At 53.3% G+C, this 19,626-nt stretch overlaps 1 protein-coding gene across 1 annotated transcript; it reads left to right on the forward strand.

Moving 5' to 3' along the window:
* Positions 1 to 468: 468 nt before the first annotated feature.
* On the forward strand, positions 469 to 19,574 carry PNLDC1 (PARN like ribonuclease domain containing exonuclease 1). Its single transcript, XM_059083773.2, has 19 exons — positions 469 to 544; positions 951 to 1,008; positions 1,293 to 1,366; positions 2,892 to 2,931; positions 3,682 to 3,805; positions 3,988 to 4,076; positions 5,584 to 5,684; positions 7,607 to 7,683; positions 7,878 to 8,021; positions 8,554 to 8,623; positions 10,233 to 10,318; positions 11,556 to 11,611; positions 14,590 to 14,654; positions 15,089 to 15,142; positions 15,332 to 15,374; positions 17,551 to 17,650; positions 17,976 to 18,151; positions 18,256 to 18,354; positions 19,511 to 19,574. The coding sequence occupies exons 1-19, from the start codon at positions 469 to 471 to the stop codon at positions 19,572 to 19,574; spliced, it is 1,596 nt and encodes a 531-aa protein (XP_058939756.1).
* Positions 19,575 to 19,626: the final 52 nt, after the last annotated feature.

Here is a 19,626-nt window from a genome sequence, read left to right on the forward strand (position 1 = left end):
AGTGGGGAAGAAGTGCAGATTGGAAAAACCGACAGGACGCGGTCCATCTATCCGCGCACCGTAGCTGCAGTACCTGATCTACCGCAGTTCCTTCAGGTGCTGTTCACCGGTCCGTTCCTGCTGTTTCAGGCTCTTCTTTTTCCTACCATTCCTCGTCACATTCTACCTAAATGATATTCTCCCCTTGTAGGGATTGCGAAGAAATCGCTGCGGAGCAAGGTAAATGGCCTTTGAGCGCCAGAGTCTAACTAAGCTTCCCTTCACCCTAGGGGGCCAAGTGTAAGATCAAACGCCCGTGGGCGGGCAGGTGGCCGGCGCCGCCCTCCGCTGGTCAGAGGCCCTCGGGGCTGGTGGCGGTGCGCGTGGGCAGCCGGTTTCCCCGCCGCGAGCCCTTTAAAGGCGGCGGCGCAGCGGAAGCGCGTGGCAGCACGTGGCCGCACTGGGCGCCCGCGGCCGAGCTGCGTGGCCATGGACGTGGGCGCCGATGAGTTCGAGCAGAGCCTTCCTCTGTTGCAGGAGCTCGTCCTGGGCGCGGACTTCGTGGGTAAGGCGCCGGGATTCCGGGCCTTGTCACCGCAGCCCCCTGGGGGGCGGGAGGGTGTGGCTCGGCCGGGACAGGGTGGAGAGGTGAGGCCCGGGCCGGGTGGTTGCCAGGCTGCGGGAGGCTCACACAGGGCCCCTTCGAAGGACAGGGCGGGGTTCCTTCTCGGGCCTGTGGGGTGGGATGTTAGGCAGCAGTTCCAGCCTTGGCCCCAGTGTGGTCCAGGTGGAACGGGGTGGCCTGGCTTGTCCTTGCTTTGGCCCTCTCTGTTCTCCCTTCTTGACCTCCCCTGGCCTCTTGAGCACCGAGAAGGTGAGCCAGAACTTTTACCACCAGCAGCGTTTACAGCACAAAGAGCCTTGCAATGGCGCGCGCCTGGGGACTCTTGTCTTTCTTGCCCCCCCTGCAGGTCTAGACATAGAGTTCACTGGCCTTCGTTCTAACCTGTCCGGGCCCCAGCAGATCAGGTAAAGCTACAACTGCCTTAGAGCTGAGCTGGAGAGGTTCTCTGCCGCGCGCTTCTGGATGACACCCTGGCCGGCCAGCATTGTTTCCCGACAGGCACCCTGTTGGCGTTGGGCGGGCAGGACAACATTTTGTGTGGGGTTTGGGGACCTGGCCCTTGTCCACGAAACGCTGGTTCCCTAGTTGTAACAAGGAACGTGCTTGCCCCTGGTTGAGAGGTGCGGATCCAGCAGGGAGGCTGTGCTGCCTTGATGCCATCTGCGCTAAGATGCCTATTTTTCCACAGTCTGTTTGACTTGCCGTCAGAGTGGTATCTAAAGACCCGTCGGAGTGTTGAGCAGTTCACCGTCTGTCAGATTGGTGAGTTTAATCTTCAGCTGTTTCTTACAAGTTACTGAAATAGAGACTTCTTTCCTTTTTTTAAATTGTCTTCGTGTTTCCTACTGGCAAAACAGCTTTGGCGCCTTTGTGAGATACTGGCTATCGTTTTGCGTGCTCGTTTGGTTTTGGGCCGTGTCATGCCTGCGAGACCTAACACTTCAGAATAAGCAGAAATGTGATCTCCATGCCTAAATCAACATTAAGGAACTTGTACCATCTTTCAGGGAAAAATTTGTGTGTTTTCTTTAAACAAAAATCATATACAAGATCATACTATAAACATGTTATTCTGCATCGTTTATTTTCTTCCGCGCTACTGGGGTTTAGAGATCTTTCTATATCAGCTTATACAGATTTCCTGTTCGTTTTTAACAGTTGCATAGCACTCCAACCTGAATGTTTCTGTTGGCTCCCTCTCCTAATGATGAATACTTTGCTTATCATTTGTATGTGATGAAGCAGGGTTGCATTGACTGTCTTAGTGTTTATATATTACTGTGCACTTGTGAATGTGTTTGGTATACTTGTAGCAGTGGAGGATGTGCATTGAAGTATTGATTTGTTGTCAAACTATTGCTCTTCCTACTAACCATCTGAGAAGTTTACAGAGACTTAACACTAACAGGGAATGTGTCTGTTTCCCTCACTCACACTGAGTTACCAGTCTTCATTTTTTGCCCACCTGGTAGAGGAAAAATGATCTCAAATTATTGTTCTGATTAAACAGGATCAACAGACTTTTTCTGTAAAGGGCTAAACTAAATATTTTAGGTTTTGCAGGTCATACTGTCTCTGTTACAACTACTCAGTGCTGCCCTTGTTAATGAGAAATCAGCTATAGTTAATACACAAATGAATGAGCATAGGTGTATTTCAATAAAACTTTATTTAAAAAACAGGTCTTGAGACATTTTACTGATTCTTTTCCTGTGAATGATGGTGAACACCCCTGTGTGTGTGTGTGTGTGTGTTTTGCTCTGTTTCCTTGTCCTTTGCTGTTCTATTGTGATTGTTTTTCTTAATTGTGAGACCTCTTTGAAAGTATGGGAAACAGCACTTAGATGCGTTTTTATTGTTTTCCCCGTAAAGTGGAAGTCTTTTTCACTTTGTGTGTGGTCTTTTCTAGCAGTACAGACATTTTAAAGCAATTGAATGTATAAATCTTCATAGATTTTAGTGTTTTCTCCTTTTTTCTTTTATTATCCCTTTTCTCTCTTTTTTTTTTCTTAGTGTTTCCTCTTACTAGTTTTAAAACCATAAAAGTGTCGATTTAACATTCTGTGTTTGAACAACCATTCACAGTTATATTTCAGTAATTTCTGTGTGAATTACAATTGGACAGTTCTCATGTTTTGACTCTTTTCTTCATTTCTTTCTTTTTTAGAAGTTATCCTAAAGCTTGGACAATAACTTTGGGCGCAAAGTACTGTTCAGCAGTTTTTCTGTAGTTAACTTCTGGTGGCTTTGCTTTCGGTATTCATTCTCTTTACCATCGTTCTTCTAGGATTGTCGATGTTTTCCAGTATTGAAGGCGAGTCAAACAAGTACGTACAAAGACCTTTGGCAAGACACATGGCTCTTGCCCATTTACCTTCTCCACCTGCTCCCCCTTCAAATTCGGCGTCAGGCTCCGAAGCGCTTTGGCCACTGGTGCCCCGCAGACTCTCCTGCTTCTGTGCCCTCCACCCCTCCTCCCCTGCCGATGCCGGCTGCTCCTTCAAGTCTCTCAAAGCAGCACCATCTCTGGGGGCCTTTCCCAACACCCCTGTACCTGTGGTGCTCCTTTCCCCATTTCCTTGTCTCCCGTGTGCACCTTCAAGATTGCAATTAACAGTGTTATAACGAAGGTGATGTACCTCCCAGGCACCAGCAGTCAGAAAGGATGCTGACTGGCAGCCCCACTGTCTCAAATGGGGTGTCAGACTTTGTTCCCCAAGGGCAGGATCTCTGCCTTTTTTCACTGGCCACCCCCGTGCCAGTCATCGTGCTTGAAATATGGCTGACATTCAAATACGGTGGACCCTTGAACAACACAGCGTTTGAGCTGCATGGGTCCACTTATACTTAGATATTTTTCGCTAAAATGACGGTACCCATGTGTAGACACAGGGCAGGCTGTAAATTATATGCGGATTTTGACTGCATGAACGGTTGGCGCCCCTAGGCCCCGTGTTGTTCAGGGGTCAACTGCACTTCTCAAGTGGAGGGAAGAGCCCACTCTGAAGCCTGTTGTGTGAGCCAGAATTCTAAACCTGGTTTTCGTCTTTTTCTCCTTACGTGTATATTTTTTCTAGGTACGTAGCCCACTCGTGTAACTTCTTTCTCTTCCCTACAACGTTTGGGATTTTGGATTCAGAGTTCTCCTTCCAGGCTTCTAGTGTTCAGTTTTTGAATCAGTATGGCTTCGATTATAACAAGGTACAGCACTGGAGGAGGAGACGGGGAAGGGTCGAAAGGCTATCTAGCCCACCTGGTCCAAATCCATTTCCTGTCCCCTTTCTGACTTGTCCTCGAAAAGTGGACAAGGAAGGTTTCTTTCCACTCTGCTGCCAGCGCAGAGGATGCCTCTCACTAGTTTCCTTGGCTGTTCCTATCTTTAGTTTCTCAAAAATGGAATCCCGTATATGAACGAAGAACAGGAGAAGAAAATTAAACACAGCATCCTGACTGGGAACTGGAGAGTGCGCAGGTAAAGCCTGCTTCTCCGGGTGCCTTGTGGGTTTCTTTGCTGCTGGTGTGTTTCTGGCTTTCCTGTGCGTAGACGTGCTGCGTCTAGGACAGGGTGACCTCACACCATCACCTTCAGCTGGCGTGGCTTTCTCGACCTGCGCTCAGTCAAACACAACAGCCCGAAGTGCTGGTGACGGCCGTTCTTAGGCCTGAGATAAGAGACCTCTCACTGTGTAGTGTGTGATTTTAGTGTTTCACAATGAAGGGGAGAAAGAACTGACTGTTAATTTGGTACTCAAAGAGGCAGGAACTCCATTCCAGTGCTAGAGGGGAAAATGGCTCTGTTGGCCTCCCTGTGAGATGTTATGTTGGCCTCCCACGTGATCTTAGGGATTTTTCAAGGTAAATCACAGGTAGCCTTGACCAGGTAGTACATGCCTTGGCTCGGGCATGTTGTCCCACGTGCTTGACACTGCTGTGTTCCCCAGGGCAGGATCTCTGCCTTTTTTCTTTAGCCTCCAGTGCCTGTTGTTGTACTTGAAACCCAGTTGTGCTGTAGAGCTGGGGCCAGGCCTGCACAGCTGCATTGCATGCTAGAAGGAGCAAGCCGCCCGGGTCCACACAGGCCCTGCTGTCCGCTAGTTTTCTGGTTTTGAACCAGTCCTCTAAGCTCTTTGGACTTGAGACTCTTTGCCTGTATCAAGAAGGGGTTCGGGCTTCCCTGCTGGCGCAGTGGTTGAGAGTCCACCTGCCGATGCAGGGGACACGGGTTCGTGCCCCGGTCCGGGAGGATCCCACATGCCGCGGAGCGGCTGGGCCCGTGGGCCACGGCCGCTGAGCCTGCGCGTCCGGAGCCTGTGCTCCACAGCGGGAGAGGCCACAACAGTGAGAGGCCCACGTACCGCAAAAAAAAAAAAGGGGGGGGTTGTTAAATTAGACAGCTTTTAGTTCTGGAAAGTTATGATTATCTGGCCCAGATAATTATGTAATGTGGGAATTTTTTTTAATGTCTGTTTGTGCTTTTATATAAAAATACCTTTTGGAAGGGAAAAACAGCTTGAATTTTTAATCTGCTGTTATCTTCAAGTGTTGGAGAAAAGTCTTTTCTTTTCTCAACATAACATCATGTTCTTATATTTCTAACGCAGGAGAAGATGTACTCACCAAAGCTCCTGTCTTTTCCATACTTCACCACATGGTGCTTTTTCACCTCTGAGGGCAGAATTGAGAACACAGGCCTGATAGCGTTGTTCAGTGTTGACTACATCCCCCGTGCCCTCCCGCCCACAGGCCCACCCGAGGGAGGGACGGAAGGGCTGCTGAGGACAGACCAGAGGGTAGAGGCCAAGTGATTGGCTTGCTGTTGCAAAACAAGACTCAGGAAAGCAATGGTCTTTTGGGTGTGCATTTTCTTGGCGCGATCACAGTGTTGAAACGGGAGCCTTCAGAAGCCTCTCCCGCGCTGGCATTGTCTCACGGTGCTGGGGGCTTCCCCAGCACCCCCACTTCACTGTGCCCATTTTCAGCTCTCTGGATAAAGACCAGATCAAGGTGGTGATTGACGAGGTGACGCGCTGGCTGGACCTGGCAGAGGAAGGCGACTGCATGACCCTCCCTGGTATCACCGGTAGGCAGGAGGTGGCTGCCCGGCCTGGGAGCGGTGGAACCGGCCGCTGTCGCGTGCTGGAGGACGGGGGAGCATCCCTTCTCCCCCGGTGGATCATGGGCGGCAGCTCAGCAGACACATTGTCCTTGTGGTTAGATAGAGCCCCCACCTCAATTCGGAGGTTGAAGGGTTTTCCACCGATTCTGAAGTTTAAGGTTAAGGGAGTAAAGTTCCGTTCAGAGCCATCCTTCTTATCCCAATCCTTGGCGCCCTATGGACTCTTGCTTCACTGTTGTTAGTCTCTGAATTTCTCTGAATTTCCCCCAGCGGTACACTGCGGGATCTCAACGAGCCTGCCCTAGATTAGCGGTTCTCAGCCCCGGTCGGTGGACCCCAGGGGTCTCTGAGACCCTTTCCAAGGGGTTCACAAGGTCAAAACTCTTGTCAGAATGTCACTCAGCTGGGCTTCCCTGGTGGCGCAGTGGTTGAGAGTCCGCCTGCCGATGCGGGGGACGCGGGTTCGCGCCCCGGTCCGGGAAGATCCCACGTGCCGCGGAGCGGCTGGGCCCGTGAGCCGTGGCCGCTGAGCCTGCGCGTCCGGAGCCTGTGCTCCGCTGCGGGAGAGGCCACAGCGGTGAGAGGCCCGCGTACCGCCAAAAAAAAAAAAAAAAAAAAGAATATCACTGGGCTGTCACTTGCCGTTATTCTGCCATTTGCCACTGATGGGCCTGCAGCGGCGGTGGGACCTCGGCACAGGTGAAGGGAGGCGCGTCTGACCACGCTGGTAGTCGTATTCTTTGTTACTGCTTCCAGTTTTTAAAAATTCCAGTTTTACTTGGAATTTAGTGAAATAATAATTGTTTTTAGTGAAATAATAATTATTAACTTTATTAAATCTCAACATTTGATTGCTCATCTTTTAAAATAGTCTGTGTATCAAAATAAGTACAGAAAAAATAAACGTTCACGAAACACTGCTGCTGCTTTTACCAAAGGACGGTGGTTGTCTTGAGCAAAAGCACTTGTGCAGGTTTTTGTGTTGAGAGCTGAATTAGCTCCCTTTTATTTACTTAATTTATTTAAAGGCATATGTATGTGTGCGTATTTTTTTTTTCTTTTTTGGGGGGAGCGGGGCTGTACCGCATGGCCTGTGGGGTCTTAGTTCCCCGAACAGGGATTGAACCCTAGGCCCTCCCTCGGCAGTGAAAAACGCCAAGTCCTAACCACTGAACTTCCCGGGAATTCCCCTAAGGAATATAATTTTTACTTGAAGGAACTGACTGGTTATTTCAATGTGGGTATTTTCAGTCACTTTCTCAAGTGAAACAAGTAAGACTTGTCTTCAGGGAGACTAACACAGTATTTGCTAGAGATGAAATTTGAGCTCTGAATAAAAGACTGGAATTTTGGAAAACTTGCGTCTGTCACCATAAGCTTGACAACTTTATGAGACCTTTCTAATGAGATCGGTGGTCATATGCACAAGTGTCTTTTGATGATATTGTATGTGATATGTGAACGTTTGGATGATGTGTATAACTCAGGAAACCAGTGTAACCACCGCATGATGTTACAAAACCATGGGCAAAAGTGTAATGGGTTTATTATTTTCAAGGCTTGGTGGTTTTGAATTTCACATATAGTTTTAATTTCTAACATGATGAATATCAAGACCTGTACCCTGCACACACAAAGACTCTTTGGGGTCCTCAATTTAAGAGTGACCCCGAGATCAGAAACTTCAAGAAAGCTGCCCTAGATCATGCCGTGCCATCCCTGTCGCTTGGCCTTGTGGGCTTGGGCATACCTAGGAGCTGTCTTTCCACTTGATCCATCCATCTCTCAGCCGCTTTTCCTCTCGGGCTTCTCCCGATGCGGAGGGGGGTGGACGGCCGTTCCAGGGTCTGCAGTGATTCTGTGCAAGCCTTGTTTCCTTGCTGCAGGCCTCCAGGCCTTCGAGGTCCAGCTTGTGCTGAGGAAGGCCCTCCCTGACATCTGGACGGTGATGAGAGACCAGGGGGTGAGTTCGCACCTGGAGGGGGCAGCCTCGGTGGCTCTGTCATTTCTCTCTCGTTTGGCCAAATCTGGCCTCTGTGAAAGGCTTCTTCTCCCCCCTCCCTCCCTCTCCTCCCTTTTGAGATGAAGGGCCACTTTTTTTGGCCCCATTCCCAGGAACCCAGGATACAGGGGCCTTGTCTCTACTTCTCCTTTCAGGTGACAGTGAAGAAAGTGAGAAAGCAGCATCGCTGGTATCTTGAGAACACCTCCTGCGATCGAGAGAGCTGTTGGAAGGAGAAGATTCTTCTCTCTGCGAGGGGTTTTTCTGTGTTTTTCCAGATGCTGGTGAAAGCCCAGAAGGTAGGGAAAAAAATATCTCTTTCCTTGGTCTTTAGCAGTCTTTTGTAATTTTGGCTGTAGGTACTAATGGGTCCTCCAACAGTACGCTAAGATCCCTTAAGATAAGTGACTTCCTTTTTGTTAACCGGCTTTATGGATCTAACCTTGCTTTCACAAAATCATGACAGATTAATTTGGGGAAAGACTGTCCCTGGGAAATACTACTAGTTCTTTGCTCCTTTCAGACACGTGGGCATTTCAATACTAATTGACCTAAAACTACTGGGGGGATGGCACATGTCTGCTTCACAGCCTAGATTCCCAGTGCGGCCGGGGCCTCGAGTCCCTCTGACCCGCTGCTTTGCTTTTCTGGCCTTTAAGCAGTCAGGCTGTCTTTCATGGGAGTGGAATGCAGGCGGAGATGCGATTACCATATTGTCAGAATGCAGTGGGTTCTAAAGCTACACCCTTTGCAGGAGACAGCAGTTAGTCTACGGCGTCTGTTTTATTTTTAACATTTCATTTCTCTCACCTGTCGATTTCCTCCAAGTAGCCCTTAGTGGGACATAATATGATGATGGATCTGCTGCATCTCCATGAGAAGTTCTTCAGACCTCTCCCAGGTAGGGACAGACCATCCTTCTCTTTCCTCTGATCTTAGCTTGCCATCTGGCAAGGGGATTGGCCCAGAATCGTGCCCCTGAAGGAGCCCCTACACACACAGCCATCCCCAGGGCCTCACAGGTTTGCGGAGAGGTACGCTACATCTGTGCCTGTTACCACTTTCCTGGAGCTGGGGGACTTTCTCGGGGAGAAAAACTTACATTTGAATTGATACTCTTCCCGCCCGTTACGGAAGTTGTTCAGTCTCATTGCATAAGACTTAGCAGAATCAGAGACGTACAGGGGACGTGTAATCACAGCTACAATCCTGACGCTTTTTGCTTTCCCTCCGTTGTGGCTTTTTACGTATTTGACCACACTGCGTATATGATTTTGATTTTGGCTTTTTTTCACTTGCCAAAAGCATTTATTTATGTCATTAACCTAAAATCATTCAGTGGCTGCGTGGTACTGCCTTATGCCTGTCCCAGTCTTTTCCAATGGCATCAATGACTGATGCCATTGGACACACAGAAGTGTGACCCAGCAGCTAAAAGCATGCATTCAGGCGTCATGTTGAGTCCGCATCCCACCCTTGTTATATGCGATCTCAAGCAAGTTACTTAAACATGCCTGTTCTGTTTCCATGTCTGTAAAACGGGGGAAATGATATCAACACTATCGATATCAGACTTGTTTGGGGATTAAACGAACTAACGATGTACAGAGAACACTAGTGTAGATTGAAAGGGGTGAGAAGGTTCTAGGAGAGAGTTCTCTAGGAGATGAATTGATTAAAAAAAAAAAAAAAAACACCTCAGTTTGAGCATCTTGAGAGATCTTGGGGAGAATTAAGGGTAAAATAATCGCTCACCAAAAAACTAAGCAAACAACCAAACAAAAAATTTGCTGGAACAAAAGCCAGAAAAGAGGTCATTGGAGGAGACCACCTGGCCCCTTGGTGAGTAATGCACTGATGCTGGCAGCGGGGAGGGGTGCGAGGGAGAACGGGTGATTATTTTCTTACCTCGTGGGAGTCAACAGTGAGTGAGAGCCCCGAATCAGGAAATCACTGAGAAGCATGAGCGTGTTATTTAGAGATGTGGGATTAAACACCAAAAGAAAAAACTGAAGGTTGTTGCCTTTGGGGAACAGGAAATGGGCGGGTAGTGAGAAGAGGGCGTGCGGAAGGGTTTGGGTTTGTTTGTTTTGCAGACAACTATATGCAGGTATAATTTTGATAATTACGTGAATTAATAGGTAATTTTTATCAAGGTACTTACGGTTTTTAACTTCCTGGATTTTTCTTTGAACGGTTATTTACAGACTTCATATCTGTCTTTCCAGTAATACCTCTTTCTCCCTTTTCCATTGGCTAGAACTTTGCAAATTGCATTAACTAATGTTGGCCTGAATTTAGGAAAACCGTTTAGCTTTTGCTGTTACAAATGGTGATGTCAGGTTGGTTTGAGATTCAGAAATCCTCGATGATTAGGAGTAAGGATGTTTTCAATTCCTATTTTGTTTTATTTGCTTCATTAGCCAGTGTTGGTGACAAGCTCGATTGGAGAATTTCTTCCCATTTTCACCAGTGAACTCACTTCTGACTGTCTGGGTCTTTCCCTTCAGAAAGCTATGACGAATTTAAGCTGAATATCCACAACCTATTTCCTGTTCTTATTGACACCAAAAATGTGACAAAGGATATCTGGAAGGTAATAAGTTAAACTGCTCTGGGGAAAGGAGTGCTTCGTTTGTTCCACTAACACTTAGCTTTCTCGTTCTTTGCAAAAATTGTTCCTTGAACCCTTTTCTCGTATTTTACAACCAGTATTGGTTTTCTTTTTTTATTCTACCCACCTCTGAGTGATACTAGCTTATGTGTGATTTTTTTTTTTTTCTTTCCTTCATTCACGTTCTCATGTTTTGACTTAACTGGTGTGTAGTTCACGGGCTTATTTAGATGGTACAGCAGAACAACTTTTTCCAGAGCTTGGTGTAGACACAGTGAGTGTTTGCGACGTGCTGAAAGAGCGTCAGGGTTGGGGGCAGGGATCCCACTTGAAAAATGTTATCTTTACTGAGTATTAGGGCCGCGGGATTTCAACGCAGACACATTAGAATCACCTGGGAGGGTAAATACGGACGCCCAGACCCCACCTTCAGCTTCTCTGGTGTAGAGGGGCCAGGAGTGGCATTTCTGCAGCTGCCAGGTGACTTCTGTTCTGCAGCTGAGGTTGTGTGAAGAAGGGAAGCACCCAGCTGCTTTAGAAGTTCAAACTGAGGAACCAAGAAAGGGGAAGCAGATCAGTGTTGTAAATAAAGCTTTAAGCTGATCAGCGTTAACTGTTCAGTAAGGAAACCACAAAAACGGCACCGAGTTACTTGGTACGTCTTTGCCCAGAGACACACGCATTATTCGTACATACCTCACGTATTTCTAGCTCTGACGGTGCTCTGTGACGCTTCCCATCTCCACGGAACGGGGCTGTAGGGCGAAGCGGGAAGGACGCGGGGGCTGATCGGAGGCAACTAGTGCAAACCAGTCTCCACTGCACACGAGATGAGGTGAACTCTAGGCCTCGGTGACCTGGCAGTCCCTTAGAGTACCTAGTGCCCTCCCTGCATGATGTGTCCTGGGCCACGGTCTTGTGCCTTGGAGTCCTGTGTTCCTCAACCCCCTGAAACACCTGTCTGTGAAGGAAGTTGCTGGGTTGTGTTTGTGGCAGTTTTCTTAGGCTGGGTTGCCAGGTCCCTTATAGGAAACCCAAGGACACTAGGTACCCTGACACCCGCATTAAGGAATAAAAGATAGGTGTGTGTGAAGAGAGAGGAGTTTATAGGAGTTTGCGTTTTCCAGGTCATTTTAATGGCCACTTGGTAATACCTGAAGCAGATAATAAACATAACCACAAGTGTCTTATTCTCCCTAATTTGTTTTCCATATTATAGGAAGTGAATTTCCCGAGGGTTTCAAATCTTTCAGAAGTTTATGAAGTCCTGAACAGGTAAGGAAGCTCTTTTTCGGAGCTGCTCATAGATCAGGGGCTCTCGCGGGGGGCGATTTTGCGCCCCAGGGTGCATTTGGCAACAGTGAGATGTTTTTGGTCATCACAGTTCAGGGGTGCTACTGGTACCCAGTGAGTAGGGGCTACTGGTGCTACTGGTACCCAGTGAGTAGAGGTCAGGTTCACAGGACAGCCCCCAACCCAAAGAATTCTCCAGCCCCAAATGTTACTGGTGCTGAGGTTGCGAAACCCCCCCTTCTGGAGGGGAAGGGGCCTGGCAAAATAGCTACAGCTGTTTAATTATCTGGTATTTTCTGTCGGCCAGGGTTTTATTTTTCCTGTGATCTGTTTGATTATTGGGGTGATTAGCTCCATGGGAACAGATTTTGTTCTTCTTTGGGACCCTGACGTGTCTCTCAGGCCTGCAGCAGTGCGAGGCATAGTAGGTGCCCGTTAAACACTGGAGTGAGTGAACGGCCCCAGTACCCGGTGAGTTCCTGCCCTTCCTACAGGAACAGCGACCCTCTCTTCCCGCACGTCCCAGCCACTCTGCGGGCACGTGCCGGCGGGAATGTGTTGCCTGGAGGGGCTGGGGTGGATGGGGGCTGCTCTGCCCGCTCCTTCGCCCCCAACTGAGGGGACCAGCAAACCAGAGCGGGGAGGGGGTGGCGCCGGCGGCAGTCGAAGGTGAGGCCTTCTGGAAAAGCAGCTGTGTCTCTGGCTCTCTGTCATCCAGCCACTGGCACGGGGGCCCCTGAACATGCCTGGCCGGAGCCTCACTGGCCTCTTGGGTCTCCAACCAGATGCTCTTTTCTACCCCATGGCATCAGTTATTTCCGACGTGACCGTCTCCCCCGGCCCCTTATGCTTCATCTCTTCCTTTCTCAGACGGCCCTCCTGGCCCTTATTTCTAAGAAGAAAGCAAGAGGCCAGAGGCGGGAGTCCCCCCGCCCCCGCAGACACCTGCTCGGTGGTGTCCCCCTCGCCACCGTCCCTCCCGTCGGCCCGCGCACGGGGACGTCCACCGTGTATGGGGCCGAGGCACCAAGGGCTGCCCTCCCGCCGCCTCTGCGTCCTCCTGGCCCCGCCCCTTCCCTCCGCTCAGCAGCCTCCCCGCCCTTCGTGCCCCCCTGACCCCGCCCCCCTCGCCGCGTCCTCGGCCTCTCCCTCGGCATCAGCGTTTTTCTTCTAACTCAGAAAACACGAAGCTCCCCTCGGCCTCTCCCCTCCTGCCACCCCTGTCCCCGTTCTCTCTCTACAACAAGCCTCTTCAGAGGCCTCGCCTTCTCCTGGGCCACGGAGGTCGGCTTGCCTCCCCTCCACGGAACTCGATCTGGGTGTCGGGGCCCAGCTGGCGGGGAGATGCACACGGGCGTCTGGCACGGGGCGTGGTAGGCGGTCGTCCTCGGCGTTAACTTCCGTCGGGCGCCTGACCCCCGGGCCCCTCGCCCCCTCCCCTGCCGTTGCGCCCTCTCCCGGCTTTCTCTCTTGTTTTCTGGCGAGTGTTTTCACCCCTTCCTTGCGGGCTCTTGTTCTTCCACTCGTCCCTGACGTCTTTCCAGGGTCCCCACTGCCCTCTCCTTCCTCGCGACCGTGCCCCTGGCTGACCGAACCCACCCACCCCCAGCCTCGGCGGCCGCCCCGTCTGTGGCACCGCGGCTGCAGGCCCCTCGTGTCCTGACCATCTCCTGGTCGTTCCTGCGCCACGTGGCCGCAGGCGCCTTCTGCCTGGCCCTCCTCTCCGTCCGTCAAACCCGCTCCCGCGTCCGGAGCAGCTTCTGTCACGTCCCGACGGCGCCAGGCACTGTGCCGATGGCGCGTGTGCGGGTGTGGGAGAGAATCACACTTGTTTTCGGTACGCGGGCTCCGCATCGAGACTTGCCGGGTGTGAATTCCCGGGTTTGCGTCTCACTGGCTTTGTGAGTCACCCTGAGAGCAGGCCCCGGAGCCACGGCTGCCTGTGGCTTAGGAGCAGATGAGGAAAGCGGGGTTCAGAGATGTGAAGCCTGTAGAGAGGCACCGATAGATTCTGTTGGAAAACAGACGAAGGGAAGGCTTCCCCGTCGAAAGCCAGCCACGGTCACCCACGTGCCAGAGCTGAGACCTGGGAGGGGACCCAGAGCTGGGCCACCAGTGTCTTCGAGTCAAGGCCTGTTGGTTTTACTCCCTAAATGTCCTGGAAACCGGTTCCTTTTCCTGCACCCCCCCCCCCCAGGATCCTCCTTGCCTTCCCCGAGGCCTTTATTTTTTTATTCCAGTGGTGGTCGCAGCTCCTCCCCGGTTAGCTGGGTGGCCTGATCTACTTTATCTGCCATGCCGCCATTTGAGTGATCGTTTCCAATGCGAACGTGACCATTTTTCTGGTCAGAGTCTTCCTCTGCTTCCGGAAGCCCCCCCATGATGTTCGAGCCCTTTCCTGGCCCCCGCCCCTCACTGCGGGCTTCGCCCTTTCCCTCGCTGTCTCCGCGTGCTCTTCCCTTGGCTTGAAGAGCCTGGCGCCGCCCCATTTCCTCAACAAGGTGAGTCCCTGGGGCTCAGGACTCTCCTGGAGGACCACCGACTTCAGGAGGCCTCCCCTCCCGAAGGCCTGGCCCTCGATAGCCAGGCGTGCACCGCTCACGCCTCGGGCGCCGCACTTCCGGGACGCGCTGAACAGCAGGCTCCCGGGGACAGAGCCAGCACAGGGTTTATCCTGCTGCCCGGGGCGGGGGGCCTGCTCAGAATGACGTGCTTGGAGCCTCTGGCTCTGCTGTTCTTTCCTCTGTCCCGTTGCCTGGCTACCAAGACCTGTCTGCCCACGCCTGGATCCGTGTTTTGTTTTGTTTGTTTGTTTTATTTTGTATGAAGAGCTGCGTTTTGTTGTGACTTTCAAGGAGTCCCAGCACTGAGGACGTTTTTATTTGTTAAGAGGATGAGGGGAGAACAAGAAAGGATCGTTGTCAGTGAACGTTTTTCTATCTATCCTTCTTCTCTAATAGTGACTTGAATCCCACCAAGAACTCTGGGCCAGTGATCACTCACGCGAGCAGATGTGAAAAATACGGTACGTATGTTCGCCTGAGCCGTGCTCCTCGGAGGTTGGCCCGACTTTGAGGTGCTGGAGCTCAAGCCGAGTCTCCACGTGGCGGGTGTGGGGGGGCCGGGTGGGGCTTTTCCCGTGCCATGTCCATATTACAACCGCCCGATGGAAAGGAGCCATCCCAGAAGGCGTCGGAGGTCCCGAGGGCGTCCGTCTGTCCGGAAGCCCTGTGCTTCCACCTCCCGTGGGCGCTCTTGCTGCCGTGGGGAGGTCCTAGGTCAAAGTGGGGTATGGCTGAGAGAAGGGTGCGTGGTCCCTGCGGGAACAACCATTAGTCGGCTGTGTGTGCACAGCCGACGTGGGTGTGGAACTGGAGCGGGGTTGGGAGAGGGTCCTTTCCTGGGCTGTGTTCTAATCGCTGCTTGACCGTCTCTCCTGCTTCTGGAAAAACACTTCAGTTGAGACAGAGTATCCCCATGAAGCAGCATACGATGCCTTCCTGTGCGGATCAGGTGAGAGCTGCTGCCCTTTTAAAGGGAGACCCCTGTCTTATTTTCAATCATCCGCCGCCATCCCTGGCCCCTCGCCTTTCGTTCCAGGTGGGTGGCACCTGTGGAAATAAGGCCTGAGTTTGCATATTTTGATAAGGTGATCAGCTTGCGCCTTGATGTCTGTCACATCTCTAGCTTCTTTTTTTCCAGTTCTTTTGAAAGTGGCCCACTTGCTCCTGTGGAGAGTGCACGGGTGAGTGTTCCCTTCATCCTGTGATCTCATCAGTGGTCAGGATTTGTTGAGCCCTCACTGTAAACCGAGACCTCGGGGCTCCCACACTGTCCGAAGGAGGATGCAAGTGTCGTTGTGTAAATGACACATTTATGGAAGCGGCCCTCCTCCATAGGCGGCCTTTCCCAGCCTTCCTCCCCACCCTGGGGCTGGTTCCGGCCCCCCCACCCCCCCACTCCCCCACCCCCGCCTCTTGTGTGGGCCTTGGGAAAAGTCACTGTCAGGGCGCCAAGGCCGTGGGTCAGGCTTGGGCTCCACCCCCGCCCCAGTGCTCCCGCTGCAGTGCGCTGGCTTCGTCTGTTACCCTCCTGTTTCCTCGGATCGTGTAAACCGCAGTGAGGTAGGAGGGCAAAGCATATAGGCCAACAAATGATCCATCCTTGGGGGTCACACAGTCAGGCTGGGGAGAAGAGCAGTGACTTGGAATAAGGCACACAGGGGAAGGGTTCTTAAAACCTCAAATTGGAATCTGCAATGCATTTTCTCAGGGCGTCATCTAGATGCCTGCAGTGCTGGGCTCGCAGGCACCAGCTCCACACGTGAGCTGCGCGTCCTGTGGCACCATCCTTGCTGCATACGTGTGTTCAGTAGGATTTAGGGACTTCCCTGGCGGTCCAGTGGTTGAGACTCTGTGCTTCCAATGCAGGGGGCACGGGTTCGATACCTGGGTGGGGAAATACGATCCCACACGCTGCGCGGCACGGCCAAAATAAAGTAACAGAAACAAACAAAAAAATCCAACATGGGACACCTCGTGCATAAATTCAAGAGGGTATTCTTTTTTTTTTAAGTAGGATTTAGCAGGCCAGGGGAAGGAGCTGATCAAAACTGTGTTCTTTGGGACTGACTTAAACATTTTCAGACTGTACCCTGTTAATGTGGGTCCTGCCTAATTTGTCTGTTTTGGTAAGGGGTATGATACATAGAAATAGCCTGGGACACATTGATGTGAGGCTCATAGCTTCAGTAAGAGACCCCCGCCCCCTTCTTCCCTGTGCTCTGACTGTGAGGGCAGCTACGAGCAGAGTGGACCTTATTGGTGCCTTTTGGTACCTGGACCTTGTGTCCTTGATTTTGTGTGTGTGTGTGTGTGTGTGTGTGCGGTACGCGGGCCTCTCGCTGTTGCGGCCTCTCCCGTTGCGGAGCACAGGCTCCGGACGCGCAGGCTCAGCGGCCACGGCTCACGGGCCCAGCCGCTCCGCGGCACGTGGGATCCTCCCGGACCAGGGCACGAACCCGCGTCCACTGCATCGGCAGGCGGACTCCCAACCGCTGCGCCACCAGGGAAGCCCTTTATTTTTAAATTTATTTATTTGTGGGTGCGCTGGGTCTTTGTTTCTGCGCGCGGGCTTTCTCTAGTTGTGGCGAGCAGGGGCTACTCTTTGTTGCGGTGCGCGGGCTTCTCACTGCGGTGGCTTCTCTTGTTGCGGAGCACGGGCTCCAGGCGCGTGTGCTCAGTAGTTGTGGCTCGCGGGCTCTAGAACGCAGGCTCGGTCGTTGTGGCGCACGGGCTTAGTTGCTCTGCGGCGTGTGGGATCTTCCCGGACCAGGTCTTGAACCCGTGTCCCCTGCATTGGCCAGCGGATTCTTAACCACGGCGCCACCAGGGAAGCCCCAATTTCTTTTAATCCTCAAAACCTAGAAACCCTCCTAGGTTTAGAGAAGCCCCGTAGCAGCCAGGCCCGCCTGGTGCCAAGGGCTGTGCTTTCTCACGGGCCTGTGCTCAGGTACGTGGTGGTGCCTGGGTGGAGGCGAGGCTGAGGCAGGACAAGGCCGTGGGGCGAGGGACGGCCATTTGGAGTCTCATCAAGGGGCGATGGAGTGGACCTTCCTCTGAACAGGGGCCTCGCTCATCCTGTGAGCCTGTGGCCGATGTTGGTGAGGCTAAGGGTTCTTTACCAGACGGCCACCAACAGCTGGTGACCCCTGGAAGTTCTCCCTTGGCTCGGGCCGTGGTGAGAGCTCGCTGGTCGTTTGGGGGAGGCCCACCAACAGAAGTTCCAGAACCTGTGAGGGGGGGTAGGGAGGGGGGTCTCGAGCAGCACCTTGTCTGTTGTCACCAGAGCCTTAGCTGCGGCCGAGGACGTGGGACAGCCCCCCGTGGGCCTGAAGGCTTTGGGGCTTTCTGTCCTCGCAGGGCTCTTCCCATACCCGAGCCCTCCTTCCCACTGTACCTCGACGTGCTGGCTCCCTATGTGAACCAGGTGAATCTCATCCGAGCCGGGGTCCCCAGGATCGTAAGTAGACTTCGTTTTGCACCCTCCCCCCCCCCGTTCATTCGGAGGCTGGAGGCAGCTCGGGGCTCTGGGGTCTATCAGGGGCTTCTGACGGCCACCAAACGCGGCCAGAGAGGGCGCTCACGCCCCACTAAGCCTGTTACTGTCTCCTGTGTTTTCCCGCCTGAACCAAGGTGAGCTCCCTCATTCCTCCTCTCCTCTCCTCCCCCTCCCGCTCCGCACTGCACACAGGGCCTGTCCTTGTGTCTCTCTCAGGATCTTCCAGCCGGGTAGGTAGTCCGTCAGCAGGAACTGTGGAAAATCTGTTCTCCTCCCTGTGCTCTAGAATTTTTCGGGTCCAGACTGCCCCGGTACCCGCCCTCCCATCCTCATCGTCACCGTCAGGAGGTGGCCCGGGGTCAGCGAGCAGCAGGTCTACCGCGAGTTTCAGAGCCTCTGCAAGTTTGACGTCAGGAGACTGGTGGGGAGCCAGTTCCTGCTCCTGACCAATAAGTTTAAGGAGTAGGTGCCTTGGCTCTCGGCCCCCGTCCTCCAGCCCGCGGCCACGCCAGCCGCTCGGAGCAGGGGTGGTGCCTGCGCGCCTGACCGGGCCCTTCTTTCGGCAGCACCCGCAGGATCCTGAAGGAGTACAGGTGCCACCCCACCCTGCAGGTCTCCCTGTACCGCTACTGGAGACACTCCCCGAACGTCAGCTGCCTGCTACAGTAAGTGGGCAGGACCGAGGCTGCCTCGGACTCGCCGGCGGTCCCAGCTGGGTGTGAGCCGAGCACAGCGCGCTAGCCGGCGTGTGCCGGGGAGGCGGTCGGTGACCAGCACGCCGGACCGAACGTCGTTCGGTAACGCTCAGCAGACGCCGATCGAGCACGTGCTGTCTTCGGCACCGTCCTAGGTTCAGGGGCCCCATCCGTGCGTGAAACAAAACCCCCTGTTCTCGTGGAGCTCGCACTGGAGTGGGGGTAGTAAACGGGTGACCCGCATGGTCTGTCGGGTGATAAGTGTCAGGAAGGAGCAGGGGCGGGGGGCGGGAGGGCTGTCCCCGGGGGAGGTTGCTCTCTAAAGGAGAAGATCGGGGCCCTCATAGAAGGCCGGAGGCGGGGCGGGGGGGGGGGGCGTTGCTGGTGGGCAGTGAGCCAGGCGCGGCGACGCGGGGCCGGGGACGGTGTCCAGGCAGAGGAGGCAGCGGGGAGGGGCCCTCTTGGGGGCGCGGCGCTCCTGGTGTGTGGAGGGGCAGCGCGAAAGCTACGAGACGGGAGCCAGGAGTAGCGGGCGAGGCCGCGGAAGCCGGCGGGGTGCAACCAGCAGAGGGCGTGGCTGGGGACCGCGGGAGAAGTTGGGTCGTCCCGCCCGAGGTTCGGTGGCCCAGGGCTCTGCGTCGAGACGTTGGAGGACACAGGGCAGGGGGACGTCAGGGAGCCAGGGCACCTGGTCACACTGTTCGGCTGCGGCTTGGACTGCTTGGTGGCAGAGCCGGGGAGTCGGGGGTGGTGCAGGTGGGATCAGACAGACGGGCGCAGGGTCAAGTTTACAGCCAGGGTTTCTGGTCTGAGCAACTGGCAAGACAGAGCTGCTGTCAAATGAGCCTGAAGGATCTTGGTTTCCCGTTAGGAGCCAGACCCGTCGAAAACCACATCATTGAAGAAGAAAGCCTGGCTGCTAGGCAGTCCTCTTCCTCCTCAAGCTCCAATGTCAATCACTAGGGAAGGTGCCCTCTGTGTTCCAGAGCCACTCTAGCCTCGAGAGAATGTTGGCACCGGGAGAGGGATGGAAAGAAAATGACATCCGGGCGAACAAAGTCGGGAAGGAAGAGGGGCCTGCTTGCCTGCGCCGTCCAGGCCGCTGACCGGCGTCATTGTCTTGCAGGGTCTGTGGCGTAGTCACCACCTGGGCCTTTATCGCGTTTCTCCTGGGAAGAGCTCGCCCCTGAGCGCAGCAGGGGCCGCCTGCAGTCCCGTCCCGTCTCCGCGCGATCCCGGGGC

The sequence above is a fragment of the Kogia breviceps genome, chromosome 13 (genome assembly GCF_026419965.1).
Source record: "Kogia breviceps isolate mKogBre1 chromosome 13, mKogBre1 haplotype 1, whole genome shotgun sequence".
Classification (NCBI taxonomy): domain Eukaryota; kingdom Metazoa; phylum Chordata; class Mammalia; order Artiodactyla; family Physeteridae; genus Kogia; species Kogia breviceps.

Coding starts and splice junctions, on each gene's coding strand:
- PNLDC1 (XM_059083773.2), top strand. CDS start 469: ATGGACGTGGGCGCCGATGAGTTCGAGCAGAGCCTTCCTCTGTTGCAG. Junction 545..950: donor CCTGGGCGCGGACTTCGTGG/GTAAGGCGCCGG, acceptor CCCCCCCTGCAG/GTCTAGACATAGAGTTCACT. Junction 15,375..17,550: donor CTCCTGTGGAGAGTGCACGG/GTGAGTGTTCCC, acceptor CTGTCCTCGCAG/GGCTCTTCCCATACCCGAGC.